This window comes from Strigops habroptila, chromosome 2 (assembly GCF_004027225.2).
Source record: "Strigops habroptila isolate Jane chromosome 2, bStrHab1.2.pri, whole genome shotgun sequence".
Lineage (NCBI taxonomy): Eukaryota > Metazoa > Chordata > Aves > Psittaciformes > Psittacidae > Strigops > Strigops habroptila.
The window spans coordinates 99,388,340-99,409,069 of NC_044278.2; the positions used below are offsets into that span (position 1 = coordinate 99,388,340).

The following is a 20,730-nucleotide window of genomic DNA, read 5'->3' on the forward strand; positions in this document are numbered from 1 at the left end:
AGATCCATGGTGGAGCAGATACTCACCTGCAGCCCGTGGAGGACCCCACACCGGAGCATATGGGTGCCCAAAGGAGTCTGTGACCCCATGGGAAGCCCACGCTAGAGCAGAGCAGGCTCCGAGCAGGACTTGTGGCCATGTGGAGAGAGGAGCCCACGCTGCAGCAGTTTTACTGGCAGGACTTGTGACCCCGCTGGGGACCCTCACTGGAGCAGTCTGCTCCTGAAGGATGCACCCATGGAAGGGACCCACGCTGGAGCAGTCTGTTCATGAAGGACTGCACCCTGTGGAAGGGACCCACGCTGGAGCAGTCTGTTCATGAAGGGCTGCATCCCATGGAAGGGACCCACACTGGAGCAGTTCATGAAGAACTGTAGCCTGTAGGAAAGACTCATGCTGGAGAAGTTCATGGAGGACTGTCTCCCATGGGAGGGACTCCATGCTGGAGCAGGGGAAGAGTGTGAGGAGTCCTCCCCCAGAGGAGGAAGGAGCAGCAGAGACAATATGTGATGAACTGACTGAAAACCCCATTCCCCATGCTTTGTCTAACACAAACTGACTATTAGTCTCGAGGTAGGGCAAGGACAACTGTAGTAGAGCATGAGATTATAAAAAAACACATCTAACAGGGACCTCAAGCTCACACCTCAGCTGGAGCAAAGATACAGACATTCAGTGCCCAGTTTTACAGAAGTACCTATGACAGGAATCCTCTACCAATGGAAAATGACATTTAGGATGAATTTCTATAAAACAGCCACTCACAGTTGATACAGGATTCCACCAACCAAAAGTTACACTTGGTGAGGGTGATAATACAGCAACAGAATTGTTACATCTGTTAAAAACAGAATAATCAAACACCTTTGTTCCTATTTATATATTGTAATATACGAATTACATATATTGTAGCTGAGTGCTACTGTTTCCCCAGTGTTATTTTCCACCTGGATTTGCATATACTGGATTTTTCACATCAGACTGGAATCCTTTGCAAGTTATTCTGCTAACCCTGAGTTACATAATATCCATGAGGTCTGAAGACCAAGTATCTTGCATTCCTGGATGATTCAGATGAGATCCCCTTTGTGACCTCAAGGTTCCTGTGACCAAGGTCATTGTCAAGATGGAAACAAGAAGCAGCATCCTTTCTCCATCCTTCTTGGACTGAAGTACTAATCAAGTGTTTCAAAGGGTATCCAGGGATCCAACTGTAAATGCACGTCGTAAATCAAATATGGCAAATGGCACCATAGATACACAGGGCCTGAACATTTAAGTATTGCAGACAGTGAGTAATGACTGTGAGCTCATTTACCACAAACCAAACATATCAGAACTGCCAAACTGCAACAGAGGACGTCCAAAAGAAAATTTTCTGCAGTTACCCAAGAATCCTAGTTGAGGTAACATGGAAAGAATGTAAGTCTTTATTAGCCTCCTTTCAGGATTTAATCAGCAATTCATCTAAATTTAAACAAACACAAATTTCCAGTCTATTTAAACATTCTGCTACTCTTTCCAGGAAATTAGTGAAACCTCTGAACAAAAGAAGGTTTAAAAGAAAAAGGCCTCCTGTGAATTTTAAGTATGCTTGGATGACCAGTTAGGTGGATATGCAAAAGTATATATTTTCATGGCTAAAGGCAGAAAGCAGACTTAGGTACAGAGATGAAATTACAGAAACAAAGTTTACAATTTTAAATCTGTGATGAAAAATACTCTCATGTTTCCTCAAATTTAAATTATGATCAGACTACTCTTGCTATTTAGAACGAAGAAATTCTGTAAAAAATGAATTATTTTAAATAAAAGGACAAGGTAATCTTTCTAAGAGGTGAGTGTTGTGAAGACGTAAAAGGGGAAGGAAATCGAAGATGAGGATAATAATCTAATTCTGAAAGACTAATGATCTGTAACATTCATCTCTTCGGCAGGATAGACCCCTGAGATACTCCACCTGTCAAGGTCATCCAGGTAGAGTACTACCAATTAACCACAGCCCTCGGAGCCCCATTATGTAGCCAGTTTTCTACATATTTAGTTGTCCATCCATTCAGAGTGTAGCATTCTAACTGATACATTTGTGGGACACAGTGTGGAAAAGTTGCCAATGTGAAAGTTAATGATGTTCATTGCTCTTCTCATGTCCACAAATCTAGTTGTTGTATTATAAAAGGCAAACAGGTTGGTCAGATTTACAAAAGCTAAACCATTCCTATGTTTATTCTCAATTACCTTCTCCTTCATGCGGTCAGAAATGTGTCTCAAAATGGCTTCCTATATGGTTTTCCAAGGGACAGAAGAAAAGCTGACCAGGTTATAGTTCTCTGGCTTTTGCGGATTAATTTAAAGATGGGTGCAACATTTGCCTTTCTCCAGGCACCTGCGACCTGCCGCAGTTTCCTTGACCTTTCAGAGATTATAGAGAACAGCCTTGCTAGCACTTTCCCTACCATCAGATGTAGCCCATCAGTATTACGGATCTCAAGGAATTCTTGACTCAATCGTCACCCACTGCTGGTTGTTCTCCTGCTTGAACTCTTTCACTAGAGAGGCTTGAGAAACCTTGGTGAAGACTGAGGCAAATAAGGCATTGAGCATCTCAGACTTATCTGTCACTAAATCACTCATCCCGTTCGGCAACAGGCCACATTTTTGTGTGTCAACCTTTACTACTAATTAAGTGGTAGAAGCTCTTGTTGCCCTTAATCTCTCTTCCAAGTCTTGCTTCCTTGCGTTGGCCTTCCTGACAGTATTCCTTACACGCTTAACCAGTGTTTCTGAATACTTCCTTTCTAGCCTGCTTCTACTTCCTATGTATTCTCTTTTTGCATCAGACCTCTACTATAATTTCCTTGGTTGGCCAAACCAGTCTCTTGATACATCTACTTTTTTCCTGTTCTTGCACTTGCATGATGCCATACTTTAAGGCCTGCCACTTTTCCAGAGCTCCCTTGACCTCTATATCTGCTTCCAATGGGATCCTACCTGTCAGTTTCCTGAATAAGCTAAAATCTCTGCTTGTGAAGTCTATACTCTGCTACTGTCCATCTTTGCTTCCCTTAGGATCTTGAACTCTACTATTTCATGGTAACTACAGCCAAAGGTGCCATTAATTACCACACCCAAAACCAATCCTTGCTTGCTAGTAAATAGCAGATCCAGCTGTGTGTCACTTAGGTGGCTCATCCTGTATCAAGAAGTCATTCCCAGCACCCTCCAGGAATCTTCTTGACTGCATGCTCCCACCCTGTTGCAGTTCCAGAGGATGTCAGGAAGATTAAAGATCCCCATAAGAAATAGGGTTTGTGATCCAGATGCTTCCTCAAATTGTTCAAAGAATGCTTCTTCCTTTCCCTCACACTGAGTGGGTGGTCTGTACGAAACCCTCACCATGCTGTTACGCTTACTGGACTCTCATCCTGTCCTGCAAGTTATCAACCAGACCGTCATCCGTCCCACTGAGGAGCTCCACACAACTGAACTGATTCTTCACAGAGAATGCAACATAATCACAGAATGGCTGAGGTTAGAAGGGACCACTGAGGGTCATCTAGTCCAACCTCCCTGCTCAAGCAGCGTCACTGAGAACACATTACTCAGGATTGTGTCCAGAGGCTCTTGAATACCTTGAGGGGAAAAGACTTCTCTGCCTGTCTTTCCTGAGGAACTTGTATCTATCTATTGCAGCACTTCTGTCATGTAGTGCAGGCTGTTGCACTGAATCTCATTCATTCCAATGATGTCATAGTTTTGTGATAACATGTGGAGCAATTTCTACTGCTAGTTTCATTGCTACAAATGAAATGTATGCTACAAATGTTGTATGCATTCGTGTACATACTTACTTGAGGTGGGTGTTCCTATCTCTATCTGTTGTTCTTGTCACCCTACACCCTCTTCTTTTGACCTCATCCATCACCACGCCACTTAAATGTGGGTTATAATCTCCCTCCCACATCATTCCTTGAGAACTCTTTTCATGTCTCCTTTTACAGCCAACATGGCAGATGCATCCAGCTCTTAAATTAAGGAGCCTACTTACATGTATACCCAAACGTAAATCTGTAATCCTAATTAAGCTGCTATCACTAAAGCTCTTGACTTGTGTGATAACCTCAACATCACATATTCATAGCATGAGTGATTAAAAAGAAGCATAAAGTTCAAGATCATAATCAGGATGTCTCTAAATCTTTCAGGTATATTATAGTGTTATTTGACAATTCCAAATTAAATTTATCTTCGCATATGTTTCCCTTGAAAGTATTTAAATCTAGAGGCAGATACTCTTTTTATACTAAAACCTGTTATAACACTTCCTATTTTTAGAAAGCTACATCAAAGTGTTTGTATGGTGAACTCTACAAATGTGTCATTCAGACCTTCCTAACAAAACATTATCTAAGACAAACACAACCCGGAAACAAGCACAGTTAATCAACTGATTTAAAATGAAAATGCAATTTATTATGGTGACAGGAATATAGATGTTATACTTTTTTAACTACAACTAAACTGAATATTTTATTTCAGAACATTTGTAATAAAGTCAAAGATTAGAAAGACATTGAATTATTTCAAGGAGAAACAACAAAAGTTAGGTAATCAGAAAATCACCTTTTAGCATTCATGTATTAAAACAGATAGACTTCTGTCTGAAGATATTAAAAACTCTGTTCCTCTGCATTGCATCTAAACATTTTCCTCCATACTCAAAAGAAAAAGCTTTCACAAAACTGTTGATTTATTACCCAGGTCTCTCAAACTCTTACCCAGCAAGTCCTTCAAAATATTCTTAGTCTTCATTTTGCTTTTAATAATTTAAAATTCATTCATTATTGCACAGCGATTATACGCAATTTTACATCCCATTAACCCTGCTTTGTTTTAATTATAAAGATCCTTTGTTAGATTCCTTTAAATGATCCAGTTTATAATTTCAGGTTATCCTAGGGAGCACTTTAATTCAGCTGCACATTCATCAACTGTTTATGTCCTGTTAATTGTTGACAACTGCACAATTGCATTCTCTAGCTATGATTGATGAATTGCATTCACAAGTTTAGCTATCAAGCAGAATAAATATTTATAACAATCTCCAGTTAAAGGATTCTCTTTATACCCAAAAGGGTAAATTAAAAACAAATGGACTGATTGTAGAGAAAAGCACTCTAGCAATGCGCACACACTTGTTCTAAAACACCTTTCTGATAGCAGTATATGAAGGATCATGTGTCTAACGACAGTTTGATTAGACATTCCTTTGATCAGACTTCAGCAGCAGTACTTAAATATTACTTTGTTCGAAAAGTTATTGTTAGAAGGAAGTAGAAGGTCCACTGATATCTTAATATCTGACTGCTAAAAATACACAGATACAAGATTTGTTCAGAATAAGCATTTTATCAATAGCAAGCATGCAATCATATCTGAACTCACTAGCCTGGCTGAGAAAATAAAAACGGTCAGAATGGGATTGTATATTGCTATCTGAGAATTTAAACTATCAGTTTACTACTAAGAGTCACTCTATCGCCAGGTAATATTTATTGTATAATGTGCAGAAAATGACCTACTCAGGTAAGCCCTATTATGGTGTAAACACTCATATTGCATTGCCAGTTTGCACCAAGAAGAATTTCCAAAGAGGACTACATTTCAGATTGCTATACTGCAGTGTAACTTCAGTGTGCACAGGCAATCTAATGAGAATCTACAGCAACCAAAAATTGGGTAATAAGCTCTATGTTCCTGTTCTGCAGATACTCGTATTCCTATATTCCTATACCCTGATGTTTTCTAAACTTCATTTTAAATAAATGAATGATTTAACCACTGAAATATGAGCTAGACAAAAAATACCCTATAGTAAAGAAAACATTTGATACTTTGGTGATGACGTACCACTGGTGAAAAAAAAAAAACACACATAAAATGGCAATAGCTCTTCAACAGGCCTACAGTTATACATATTTTTCTTTTTTCAGCTGCACATACCAAGACATCTAGATTCAAATGGTTTTAATGTACTGGTCAGTACGAGCCACACACATTACACAAGTGGCTCTGTTTGTGGCATTCCACTACCAGGAAGCCCAAAGAGTCCCCCCTGGCTGCCTAGCTTGCTGGCTGGAAGTACCGACAAATGTTGCACAGAGTAGAAGATAGATACAACATTAAAGTTACTTAAGGACTGATAATAAAGTATCCTAACAATTTGCAAAGTCAAGCAGATCTTATAATGTCCTGTGTGTTTTACAGGACTCAAACTGGACCGGAAATTCTAGATAAAATCATTTTTCATGAAATGATAGAATAAAGAAGTGCATCTGTACAATGAACGTGGTGCTCCTAAAACAGATGGAGCAGCAGATGGGTTTACAGATTGGGCTCCCTGGGCTGTGTGGGTGAAACAACGTTGCTGCTCTGGAAAAATGGTGGTTCAGTTCTCAAATAAACCCAAGCCTATATACAGTTCATGGGAGCTCTATTTCCTTCCATCAATAAACAAAATTTTCTGAATTTACACATTTCCAAATTAAATATTTACTATATAAAGTAACTATACAATAAACCTCTTAATTAAAATGGCTTTTTCACAACCTTTTTGGAACAGATGGTGAGGAAGTTTTATCACCCAATGGAATAAATGCAAAATGACTACTTGTTCAAAAGCTTTAAAATTAATTACCTTCCTTCATTGATGAGCTCAATAAATGCAAGTCCTGCATTCTTCTGAATAGAATTTTGCCATTCCTAAGAAGATAAAATAGAACATGATCAAAACCCAAGGATTTCAAACAATATTTCTGAAGCTGACCCTGATGATTTCCCTAAGGAGCTTGAATTTAGGCCGAACTTATAATGTAATGCCTTCAAAAAAAAAAAAAAAAAATTACCAAAGAAGAATGACCTACTTATTTCCATTCATTTTCAAATAAATTTTAGATGGTCTTATTCCCTGCTTTACCCTTAAGCCAGCCTTAGTTTCATTGTCTAGAGAATATGAAAACACACCTTGTTATTCCAATTCACACAGTTGGCCAATGAACATATTAAGTGTAAGGAAGTACAGCAGCAGCAGTTTCTTCACATTGCTTCACTGTCACATCTTGTACATTTTTTCACATAGAGCAAGCAATAATCTGTGTCCCGCCCACCCCTCCTTGAGTTCAACCTTTATTTCTTCTCTATTATAAGTGAAAACAAAACCAGTTGCTAATAACAAAATGAGTTTTTAGAATTCTTTTACCATTAACATGGATTTCCAAGATAAATTTTGAAACTGATTTAAGCCACTTAATAGATATTAAAAGATATCTTTTATTTCATATACCACGAAGTTAAAGAGAAAATCCTCAATGCATCATAAACATACAACTCAGTGCCTCTATCACATGAACAGACTTTCTATACTTGATATAAAAGATTAATACATCTCTCTAGCAAGTAAAGATGCCTTTCTTTAGGGATAATTTCTTAAAAAAAATTCTTTAAGAGTAATAAACATTTTCTTTTCCTCATACAGAAAAAATATCAAAATACATTACCTAGATTATAGTTCAGAGAGAATTTTTCTAGCCTGAGACTTCATTTTATAAAAAAGAATAAGTAGAGAAAGTTACAGTTACAGAACTATTCTGCTTTACATTTAATTTTTTCCAGGAATGAAAAATCAGACAGAAATTTCCAATGCTTGCTTCTTAATATTGGGGGGGGGGGGGGGGGGGGGGGGGAAGAGGACAGCTTCACAGAGACAGACAAATTTTCTCTAAGAATAGTTGTGAAAAGTAGCCACTAATCAGCAAGGTGCTTCTTACTGTACTTATAATACACAGATTTGAACAAGTCATGCATCTTAAAAAAACCCCACCAACAATAATCTTGTACTCATGTCTGGTTTCATAAGAGGCAAGTTACTAAAATACAGATACTAGAATACTCAAATAATAAGCATACTCTTAATCCATTACTGAGCAGGTAAGTTCTGCTTAGGGAAGATGGAGTATCAGCACTTGAGCCTCTAGCTTGTGCACTAGAAAACCATTGTAACAGGTCCTTTCTTCAGTGCTGTTGATTTTGTTCTTTTCCAAATCCAGTATCCGAAGCAAATCTAATGATCTAATTTTTGAAGCAATTGAATCACCTTGGTATAGTACAACGTCACTCTGAGAAACTAAGAAGGACAGTATTCAATTGCCTAAACATAGATGCTGTGCCATTTTAAGAAACAATAGTCTTGGTCAGAGACAGTATTTGCTGTGTAGCTTTTTTTTTTTTTTTTATCTGAGCCTTTTACGGTACTCTATAAACCCCCCTATTAGCATTTTCTTTTGAGATACTTTTCTGCACCACAGCTGCTATGACTTTGCAATCAGGAAAGCAGAAGTGGTGTGACTATAATCCAGGAAAAAAGTTGAAAAGAGAGACCTAAAAAAAAAAAGCTTCCTAAGACAGCTAGAAGAAAGCATGCAATTAATTTTTTAAAGAGAGACAGTGGTTCTATGTGTGTCTGCAAAAGACCAAGACATTCTTGCAAGTCTTTTGTCAGATCTTCCTGCTCAGCACAAATCGCTCAGATACTGCAGGAAATCCCACATGGCTAACTGGATTTTAGGTGACGTATCTTAAGGTACCTAAAAAGCCATCAGATACCTACGTGGAAGCAAACAAATCTCTTCTTACGTCTCCATAGATGGAAAATCTCATTACTTTATCAAAAGCAATTATCCATGATAAAAATGTGTGAAACCTGCCCAACTATCTACCAAAAACTAGAGGAAAATATAATGATACAGAACCAGAAAGAAACCAATATTCATGGTTCATAAATTGTTTCACTAGAAACTCACTACTACAAAGTTCACTACAAACTCCCAACTCTCCATTAATCCACAAATAAGGGAATAATTATTACTACTACAATTTCCTCCAAGTTTAAGGCATAGTTTAGTATAACAGATTCATGATCCTGAGATGTGAACTGTACTTGTGAAGACGCAAATGGTTTTCTTTTTTCCAGTTTCTTTTTAGAAGACCCAAACAATAAATGGAAATACATAGAAATGCCAGCATTAGTTGCCTTTGCAATGGCCATTCAGATTACTGCATACACTTTAAGAAGAGGATTAAGACGTGGAGTTACATGCTCAAAGACTGTACAACACTTTTTTTATATTATTTTAGATTCCACAGAAAATCTTCTTCACCATCAAGATGCAAAAAGCAGAAAGATAGATAAACACCAAACGTAATGGATGCAGTGACGGTGGTTGGAAAATTTATGCTATAGGCAAATAGAGTCATAGCATAGACGTGGTTATTAGCACTTAAGTGCCTGAATGACTACGCCATGTCTCAAGTGGTTTGGTGTAGTTCATATCCTGAATTTCCTGGGCCTTAAAACAAGAGCTGGGAGAGTTTTCTGAGGCTCAAAATGCTGATGTCAATTACATGCTGAAGTAATGGAAGATTTTGACAAAATAGTGTACCAGAAAATTTCTTCTACACAAGAAGAATGCGTTGACCTTTCTTCCCCTGGGGCTCCTGTTTGACAGGGCAGGGGGGAACGACAGTTACAGTGCAGCTCTTAGAACAAGGTAGGGTATAGAAGACTCAGAAATAGAGGCATATTTAGAGACTAATATAGATGGTGTTCAAGAATGATGACACAACTTTTCTGTACTAAAACCAGAATGAAGATAGCAAACTTCATTTTAACTTTACTCATGTTGCAACAAATAAAAAAATTGTCTTTATACACAATAACTAGACATTATAATTTTAGACAATTACTATCCAGTACGGTTTTGTTCTAAATATTTTATATTATGCAAACTTCTACTAAAGACATCAAAAATTTACTAAATTATTAGGATACTGGCAAATGCCACCCCCTTGTTCCCCCTTAACTTGTCCTCCCTCCTCTTCTATTCTACCATTGCTTAAAAAGCATCACTGCATCAAGAAAGCATCTGTACATGTTCCCCGACAGAAAGTTTAGACTGAATCCTGTTATGAAATTGTCCATGCAGAAGAGGACAGGAGATGAACAGAAGTGGGATGAGAGTAAAAAGCTAAAAATCCTAAATAATAAACAATAACACAGTACAGATATTCATAGAATCATAGAATAGTTAGGGTTGGAAAGGACCTGAAGATCATCTAGTTCCAACCCCCCTGCCATGGGCAGGGGCACCTCGCACTAAACCACGTGGCCCAAGACTCTGTCCAACCTGGCCTTGAACACCGCCAGGGATGGAGCATTCACAACTTCCTTGGGCAACCCATTCCAGTGCCTCACCACCCTCACTGTAAAGAACTTCTTCCTTATATCTAATCTAAACTTCCCCTGTTTAAGTTTGAACCCATTACCCCTTGTCCTACCACTACAGTCCCTTAGGAAGTGTCCCTCCCCAGCATCCTCAGAGGCCCCTTTCAGATACTGGAAGGCTGCTATGAGGTCTCCACGCAGCCTTCTCTTCTCCAGGCTGAACAGCCCCAACTTTCTCAGACTGTCTTCATACGGGAGGTGCTTCAGCCCCCTTATCATCCTCGTGGCCCTCCTCTGGACTCGCTCCAACAGCTCCCTGTCCTTTTTATGTTGAGGACACCAGAACTGTACACAGTGCTCCAAGTGAGGTCTCACAAGAGCAGAGTAGAGGGGCAGGATCACCTCCTTTGACCTGCTGGTCACGCTTCTTTTGATGCAGCCCAGGATATGGCTGGCTTTCTGGGCTGCAAGTGCACACTGCCGGCTCATGTCAAGCTTCTCACCAACCAACACCACCAAGTCCTTCTCTGCAGGGCTGCTCTGAATCTCTTCTCTGCCCAACCTGTAGCAGTGCCTGGGATTGCCCCGACCCAGGTGTAGGACCTTGCACTTGGCTTGGTTAAACTTCATAAGGTTCGCATCAGCCCACCTCACAAGCGTATCAAGGTCCCTCTGGATGGCATCCCTTCCCTTCAGCATATCAACTGAACCACACAGCTTGGTGTTGTTGGCAAACTTGCTGAGGGCGCACCCAATCCCACTGGCCATGTCGCTGACAAAGATGTTGAACAGGACCAGTCCCAACACCAATCCCTGAGGGACACCACTCCTTACTGTACACCACTCGTTACTGTAATGTTCAGTTACTTTCAGTTCAGTTCAGTTACATTCAGTTGCTTTTTTTCTTTCAAATCATGATGTACATTTTCTTACTCTCTGCTATTCTCACAATTTTTAATTTTGAGTGTATTTTCCTAGTCCTATTTCTTTAAAATTCTCCAATCCCTGGTATCCTAAAAAAAAACCCAAAACAATAACCCAAAGCCTATCAAAAAAAAAAAAAAAAAAAAAAAGGGAGGGGGAGGGCCCAGAGAGAATTAATGCATTAATAAATCTAGCAAGGTGTTAAATTGATACCTGAAAATTTGCACAGGTAGAAAATAATAGTGAAAGAGCACAGAAGGAACAATTAGGCTTGGCATGCTAAAAACTTTTTTTTTATATTATATTTCTTTCCAAACTAACTTTGGCATGCAGTAATTTTTTAATTTTTATTCATGATGATTAGAAAATTTCTGTTAAAGTATCTTGCAACAATATTAAAAATTAAGTAATAAATTTGACATAATATCTTTATTAAAAAAAAAAAAGGAATGGTGATTTTCAGAGTTTTCTTAAGCTCTTACCCTTTCCACTTTCTGCAAGGAAGTCTAAAACTGCCAAATTACAAGTTTCTCAACAAACTGCAGTTACTGAATAGACAGGAACCTATGTCTTAAACTAATCCAAGTCATTCTTTTCCTTTTGTCATATTGACTATTTATTGAATGGTCTAGTCTAAGATATTAATAACTCAGTTGATTGATAACTCAGTTTTCAATGACTCTATTTTAATTGCAGCTTCCTGATACAAATGATATTCTATTACATTGACAGTCTTATTTCTAGACTCTTGGATATGTTTTGAGAAAAGTCTTGTACAGAGCTGAACAGGTGCTACCTTTTATCAGGAGGAGGAAGAGGAAATTTTATTAGAATGTGTTTGCAATTCACAACACACATGAAATCTAGCTTAGGTTTGAACTCCATGTTATGAAGTTACCTTCTAAAACCAACAAGAGCTTGCTTTACTTCATTTAAGAGAAAGATTCAAAGGAAATGTTACAAGATTGAAGGAAATATTTTTTATGGCAAAAAAACTATGTCCATTAAAAGTAGGTGGAAACAGAAAACCCCACTGATTTCAAGATACAGCCTCACAGATTTTTGAGTAAATCACTCATAAATTTTTGAGATTATACAGCTTTTAAGACTGCCCGTAGCATTCCTAGAAGAATTTGTCGGAAGATATTGGAGTCTTAAAAGCTTCCATTAGTTGTTGGAATGAGAATCAGATCTAAGAATTGAAATTCTACTGCCTTTATCCTTATCTCACTACTGCTGATAGATGATACATAAAATTATTTTTGGGCTACTCTTTCAACGAAATTTAGGATAAATTTTAGGATTTTATGATTAGTCAGCCATTTTAAAAGTGATTATTTCCCACAATAAGGAAGCTGCAGAATGATTGACGACATCCTCCTGGAAGGCAAAACTGCAAGCATTCACATGCACTGGGCTTCTGGCCAAATCACAGAAAGGAAAAGACTATGAAACTTTCACAACACTATTTATGTGACTGCGACTTCAACAATGCAGCAAAGGTAGTAGGAAATTTTAGATTTCACTTTCACAAGACTAAAGCTTCATTTTCCCTCTGTTTTTTTGACTTGGAGTAATATGTTAATTTTTCCCTTTCTTGGAAACGCACATACCCATTGCCCTTGTGATCACCTGTAATAATTGCCCAATATGTCTTGGAAATGAAGTCAAATGTTCCCAGAGGAACATTTCATTAGTATCTTAGAAGAAAAGAGAAAAAAAAAAAATCCACAGTTGCAAAAAAATTTACATTATCCAAGCAACACTAGGGAAATGGCCAAATTTATTTAAATGATACAATATTAATATCATCAACTTGTAGGAACTTTGCGTATCTTCTAATACAGACAGAAGCTATCTGTTAGAAGGTACACACATCTCCACAACTTCTAGAACTTACTTCATTACTGGAAAAATATTTCTTCATTTAAAAGACACTAAAGTTATTATTAACATCATGTGTTGCTACGTATGGGTATTAATGCTACAAGCCAGTCTACTTATCACTCAACCACCTAAAATTTTGGTGTTATAAGTGGATAAGTAATTTGATGTCTTCCAAAATGCACCATTAAAGAGAAGAATTTCTCAAGTACAGAAAACTACTCCTGACATTGTCTTCATTACGCATATAGTGAAACCGCTCAAAATTATGGTATATTTCTTAATAATAGCCTCCAATGATGAGCTTTTGCACCGTTTCTCAGCCCTTTAAGAAATAACATATGACTCTTTCTGGCTTTCTAGGTGTTTTCCTCCGATCTAAAATACTTCTCAATTGCAGGCAACTTAACAGAGAAGTCAGGGGAAGAGACCTTGCCATGTCAGGATATCGTGAAGGTAATTCTTACAGTTTTTTTATCCTGCCTGTTTTGCCATGAATCTAGAAGAGGTACAGATCAGCATCTCATAGATGTGTAATAAAGGTACTCTTTGACATTTTTTGACAAAAATATTCTGACAAGGACAGACAAGAGATTAGAAGTTCCATGAGGACTGTGGTTTAAGCAAGACATTGAAGAAGAGATCCTGCTTATTACTAGAGGCAGACCACAGAATTAGGTTTCTGAGTGTACAGGGATCTGGAAGGATGTCTCACAGAATAATCAACAAAGGAAAAGTGCCCAACAAGTAGGAAAGAATACACTGATGGTTTCCATCTGAAAGTCAGATTATCAGAAGCAGATGGCCAAGAGATGAAGACTGAGACTGGTCTGGAAGACGTTCCACACATGGACAAGAAATTAATGCAAGAAAATTTTCTGACAACCCTTTAGTGTAAAAAGAAGATAATGCAAAATTATCATCTTCTGGAAAACTTCCAGAATTCTATAAAGCAAGAAGAGACACCAGGAAAAAAAAAAAAAAAAAACAAAAAACAAACCCAAAACATACCCACCCATACCTGGGGGGGGGGAAGGAAAAAGTTTTCTACTTCCCCTGTAGCTTGTACTGGAGTTCATTTCTGGTTTAGGAAATTACGCTAACTGTGTGTAACAACCTATTTTGTGTATAGGCCATGTTCCCGATTGTGAAGAGCCCCAGATCAACATCAGAACATTATTATATGTTTAAGCTATTTGTACCATATTTGATGATGGATAAAGACACAGTAGAAATGTTGTTTGTCTCTTGTTGGACCTTTATATAGTCCCAACAGGAAGACAATATTAGAGAAAGTACTTATTTCAGCTACAAAGACTTTATTTATAGAAATTAAATTTGAGCCTGTGGTAAAAAGTGAAGGTACAAAGTCTTCATCTGGAGCTACATGACTGATGTTTTCATACACCTTTCTAGCACTTTGTCCAGTGTATGACAATCTGTGGATTTTTTTTCTTTTTTTTTTTATTTCTTCCTCTCCCATCAAATGCCAAAATTATTTTCTGTTTTCTTGACTGCCACAGAGCCAGCCTTTCTTTCCTACAGACCCAGACATCCTACCTGCCACCTGCTATGAGCTATTGCATTCATGGCTACTCTAGAAGTGTAATCTGTCAAAAATTACTATTTTATCTAGAGTTACTTCTTATTTGGACGTGGCTGTTTCCCCCATTGCATGTATTGGTGAAAGGAAGCAAGCAAGAATATGGAGCTAGGCATGGAGAAAATATGACACCTCTGCAAGTGTGATGTGGGCCAGAGAGAAGCCCAAGCTGATTATCTGAACTGCAGCCTAAGAGTATGATTCCATTAGATGGAGAGATCTGAATTTACAGATTGTAGCTATGAAAACACAAGTGGTGTTTTCTTTCTTCTCCTCTGTGCTCTCAGATTTGCAATCCTGAGTTCTTCTCTTTGAGTATCTCTGGTGACTTTTGAACTACGGTCCTGACCAGCTTAACCCACTAAACCAAGAAACAAATGTCTGAACAGTTTTCAGATGTGTTTGTGAGTTAGTCTTAAATATCAGCACTGATATGAAAGTTGCAAGACAGAAGCAGTGTAGCAGATCCAGAACTTTGTTAAGATAAATGTTTTCAAGATATGCTGGAAAAACAGATTATTGAAACACTGAGTTTCTGTATGTTTGCATGTGTGTTTCTATGTATCCTTCCCTTCTATATAATATTTGAATTTAGAGTTTTGCAGCGATATAACATGCAACATTTTCTCCTCCTAGTTGCACGGGTACAAATACAGAGACAGTGCATAATCCAACAGGACAAATTGGAAAACATGGCCAAAGGCAAAACATTCAACTTGTTTCATAGGAAAAAAGAAAGATTAAAAATTACACCTCCATAGGAATTTGCATAACGACCTCAATTTCACCACTCAAGTTACATCAGACTAACTGCCTAAGCAGATTAAGCCCCAGGTTCGCTTTTCTTCAGATTTAAGAGAAACATCCATTATTTAACTTGTCTTCAGCCTTCCTACTACAGTTGGTGCCAAAAAGACAAATAGCAAACACTTCCATTAGTGTGCTGCTATCAGAGTTACTATGCAAGAGCTATCCCTTATCAAACAAAAGTTTAAGAATATAACTACAGGAATACCTTTGGAGGGAAAAATAAGGACCAACAGGCATAATTAAAGTTTAATACTGGCAACAAGAGTAAACAGATGCAAAATTATTTCAAATAAATCTATAAAAATTAAAAGGTTTCTAATAATGCATAAAATTAAAATGTAAAATAGGCAAACAAATAGCATGGTACAGGAATAAAGCTAACTGTCTTAAGATACATCCTTACAGTGTAAGGATGGTGCTCGATAAAAAGGTACTGTGCAGCAGATCTGGAGAATTGCTACTTAAACTTTTCTAGAAAGCCTTGAATAGAGTATGTTTAGTATCAAGGAGCATGGATTGTGTTTCTATTATATGAATCCCACATTTCAGGGCTGCTTCTGGTCAGCTGTAGGGACCAGAAAAAGATTTCTTTTTCTGCTTGGTTTCTGTGTTGGGCAGCTGCCAGTTTCTGAAGCCCAAGATCTATCCCACTCTTAGAGGCAGAATGCACATTTACATGTCCTAGTACATACTGAAATTTCTCCAGTGCCTGGTGGATGGGTTTTCCTGTATTCTCAGAGTTAAACCTATCACCACATTTCCTCAGTGAGAATTTCATTCGAATTTGCATTGGCAAGGCACATTTTTTGTTTGCTTGTTTGTTTTCCCACCTCTCCTTGGAGTGAGATTAATTTCTTGATATTGTTTCAAATTTTTTCTTGCCGCTTAGGACAACAGGCAATGCACTCATTTGCCTTACCCTCTCCTGCCTTCTGCCCCATTTTGCCAATTTATAGTTTTGATTGCTATAGTATATATAGTGGTATACAACTGCTATGTCTTACACATGTCAAAGTGCTGGAAAGTGTTTTATGGACTGTTCTGCATGGAAGCAGATCCTTCACAGGTCTTTTCTGATTAAGTATGTACTGAATGGCTGCCTGCAATTCGGAGAGACAGACTAGATTCAGCCCAAATAGCTTCTAAGTTTCCAGGTTAACAGACAAGACAATGTGGACAGATAAAGTTCATTTATGAGGCTCATACTGTTAAACAACATTTGAAAGGCTTAGCGGAAGTGCAGTTTTCCCATTAATTACATACTGGAGTTTATCAAGTTACGGATATACTCTTGGCATAGTTTGCTTCATTTAATGTACTTTCGAGTTCTACATTTTTTCATAAAAGTAAACAACTTACATATTCTATATAGGCCTTAATTATAAGAGGGAGTATGTGTTATCATTTATTTGAGAATCTCCTAACAGGTTTAAATTGCCAGTTTTAAGTAAAGCATTTTGTGGTTATGTACACCCTTTTCCTCATTCCTCATACAGTTTTCCCAATAAAAGCCTATTTACAAGGCATAGAATCTAAAATAAATCTTTTTCCTCAACACAGTGATTCAGAAGCAGATTATTTTCATTCGAGTTTTGGTATTTCCTTTGGAAGCTCCTGAATTATAATCTTGATCAAACTTTCAACATGGGGGGAAGGGAAATCAACAAAATGAATGATGTATTCAAAACTACAAAATCCCGAAATCTGCCAAATATTCTACGGATATTCTACATGTACTCTACAATAACAAATGACATAGCATTTTTTCCCGAACATAACCATTTATCCATTTTAATAGTTATTTTTTAAAGAGGTCAAGTAATAAAACGTCCTAAATACTAAGACAGTATGTTCTATTTAAGAAAATAAATTTTCCCTGTTAATAGATAAGGTACAGAAAAATACAAGCAGCATGAGATAAAACTCCTTTGGGATAACATCATTCAGTTTCTGCAGAAGCTGAATTCCCAAAGAGAAAAATCTGCAAAAAATCTGGAAATAATTAGAAACTATTGTATTGTTTTGCGCTAGGGGGGAAGAAAAAAAAAAAAAAAAGAAAAAAGTCACTGAAATCTAAATCTGATGTAAGAAGGAACTACACTGCAAAAATTAATGTTTTTCTGTTTTTTTTTAAATTGCATGGTGTATTGACAAAATGTGCCACTCCAACAGCAACACAGCTGTGACATGCTCAACTAGGCTGAGGGAACAAAGACCAGCTAATCAAGCACAGATCTTGTCAAACAACACATCTTCATCCGTTTTATGTAAAAATACACTACATCCAAATGAAAATGCCTATTTTACAAAAAGTGAAAATCATTATATGTATACTACCAATTATTAGAAAAAAAAAATCTTTCAAGTACTTGGATGTATATTTTTCATTTATATAAGAAATAAAGAAAATAAAACCTTCAAATTAACCTCAATTTTAATCTAGTTATGTAGGTGATACTAGGAAAAAATAAAATTGGTGAAGGGATGCAAGTTACAGTACAAAAGAGTTTCTGAAAATACGAAGAGTAGAACCTTCTGTTCTTCTCCAAACCAACAAATGATGCACTATCCCTACAGGAGTTCTTTTAAAACTTAAAATATATTTTTCACAGAAACTTCAAATTCCTTTGGGGGAAAGGCTTGATTGCATATCCCTCAGAGTCTAGAAGTCTACCATATGAACTGAATTATCCATGACATGTACCTTCAGACATTCGTAATGTGATATTTCATGTAAATTTAGACCATACCTTGGACGTGAGCCGCTGGCAATGTTGATTTTATTCAGGAGCTCAGATAAGAAAAAATCCTGACATCCTTGCTAATCTGTAGCTGTTAACATGGAATTTCCAACATAAAGAGCATAAAAGCATCTAATTTGCTGTAGCAAATGAAAGGAAAACAAACTTTGCATTTCCCTTTCCTTTTCAACGTCTAAAGTTACTCTGTTCTGTGCAAACAAAATTGTACTTTTCAAAGGTTTTTTAATATTGGCATCTATCTTTTGAGTGACACATTTCAAACTTTGCCACATAACCTGTAAAATGTTGTTCAATTTGAATATGAAGGATTTCCCCATGTTAGGAGGGAAAGCCCTAGTTACATTAGGATTACTAAAAACCCATAGTATTTTACATAGTCTTTACAGTTCATATTACTCAATTTATCATATGGAAAAGCTCAGGTAGCACTATCTCTTTTTTTATGGACATGAGTTAGTTAACCTCATTTGCTGCAGATGACATCACTTAAAGCTCCTAATTTCAAATTCTGTAAGCTATAGGCTGGATTACAGTATTTGTCTGTCTGCCATTCTCTTCTAGCCATGTTATGCATTTGTTTTTTCATACTATTTACCTCATGTTTTCTTTTGATAAACATTTTTAACATGTAAACAGAAAAAATATTTTTTTTCTCCTGCAGTTGAATAGAACTACAGACCTGGTTGTTTTGTACAACTCTAGGAATAAATGCAATATTCTGTGGAGATGCAATTTACGGAAGCAATACTTTTGGAGTTAGGAAGGTGAGGGGAGGATAATGCAATTTGCACCTCTACAGCCCCCTGTTGATCAATTCCTGTAGAAACATTTAACACCAGCAAACACAGCATTAGCTTCTGAAGTACTTAGTAATAAATGGACATCAGTACACAAAATATTCCTTTTTTAGAAGACATGAAAACAACCTTGAAGTATCAGATGGGCTATGTAAACTAAAAGCTTGCAGTTTCCCTGAGTAATTGGGTAGATGGAAAATAGCTCTCCCAAGCAAACGCTGAAGGGAATGAATAAATGTTCAAAACTTCAAAATTATCAGGCTCTTCACATTATTTCAAGTATAAAATTAATCTTGTTTTTTAAATAGTATTTTAAAATAATAAATAACATGTATATTAGTAATAAAAATAACAAATCAATTTAGCTGCATTTGTTACACAGCTTTACTGGGATATCTAAAGAAAAAGCATTGCACAAAGAGCTTAAATTTCTCTCTCTTCCTTTCAATCAATATTTGAGGCAAAGTTTCATCTCTAGGGCCCTTAATGGCAGGAATTCCTGGAGCCAGCAAATGAGTAATGTTAAACCTATGATTAGATGATGAGGCCATCAAAGACACTAGACCTTAATGCTACATTCCACTTTATTCCTGAGAACTGCAGTAAATGCAAAGGCTAGAGAAGAAAGGACTGTAAGTTATTCCTTTCCTCGTGAAAATGTCTCAAAAACTGCTAAAAAAAGAAAAAAAAAAAAAGAAAGAAAGAAAGAAAGAAAAGAGAAAGAAAGAAAAAAGTTGCATGACATGAAGCTAGAGCTCAAAAGCCGTAATGGATCTTTTGGAATTTTCTTGGAACCCAGGACTTCACCATTAGGTAACAAATTTTTCAAATACCCTGCTGGAGCAGGTTTGAAGTTCAAAACCCACCGAGGACTCCTGCCAGGGATGTATTTTTCTTTTACTTTTCCCTAACCAATATCCACCCAGGCTAAAAGAGGAAGGAAAAAAAAAAAAAAAAAAAAAAAGAAGGAGGGAAGAGAGTTAAAAAAAAGGAAAACAAGATTTAATGATTTCCTTATGACACAAGCTTGAAGAAATGCAAGCTACGGACTGGCAAACAGCAGGTAAGTTGGAGCCCCCTCCCCCAAAATCAGTTGTAAATGTTAATTATTTTTAGATAGATTTCTCGAAAGTAGATCTTAATTTTCATTTACCCCTAGGAACTCATTTGTTTTTAGTACATTTTTGGTGCATGTTCTTAATGTGCAGCAGTAAAGGCACAAACAAGTACTTTTCCTTGGTAATACTGTAACAAGTTAACTTGAGCATTTTTATATACTATCTTGGTTCGAATTTAACTTGTATTATAAATCTATGGGGAACTTGACAAATTAAGCACTGTTAATAAGTCTTTAGAGAAGTATAAAAACTCGTGAAGTTATTTGGATGTTTTAGGCCATCATTTTTTTCTTATATTTTAGAAAGAGAGAAAAATTCTAAAATGTTTGTTGATAGCACTGGCAGTTTAAAGTAGAAAACTATATATATGAAATTAACCAATAACACTTCTGTCAAAACAAATAACATTAAAATTGAGATATAAACAATCCAAACAGTATGAGGAATTATTTTAGTCTAGAATCTTTTACTTGTGAAAGCAATTTAAAATGTTAATTTATTCAGATTTCTGAGAAACCCATTACTGCTTTGCTGAAAAACCCCAATAATTAAC

The 20,730-nt window shown here is 36.9% G+C and overlaps 1 protein-coding gene across 7 annotated transcripts in view; it reads right to left on the bottom strand.

Moving 5' to 3' along the window:
* Nucleotides 1-20,730, bottom strand: part of NBEA (neurobeachin) — a 508,722-nt gene that overhangs the window by 239,882 nt on the left and 248,110 nt on the right. For all 7 annotated transcript variants that reach the window (XM_030475974.1, XM_030475972.1, XM_030475969.1 and 4 more), the window contains one exon: nucleotides 6,698-6,762. In XM_030475974.1, the coding sequence (XP_030331834.1) occupies nucleotides 6,698-6,762 (65 nt within the window). The remainder of the gene's footprint in view (nucleotides 1-6,697; nucleotides 6,763-20,730) is intronic.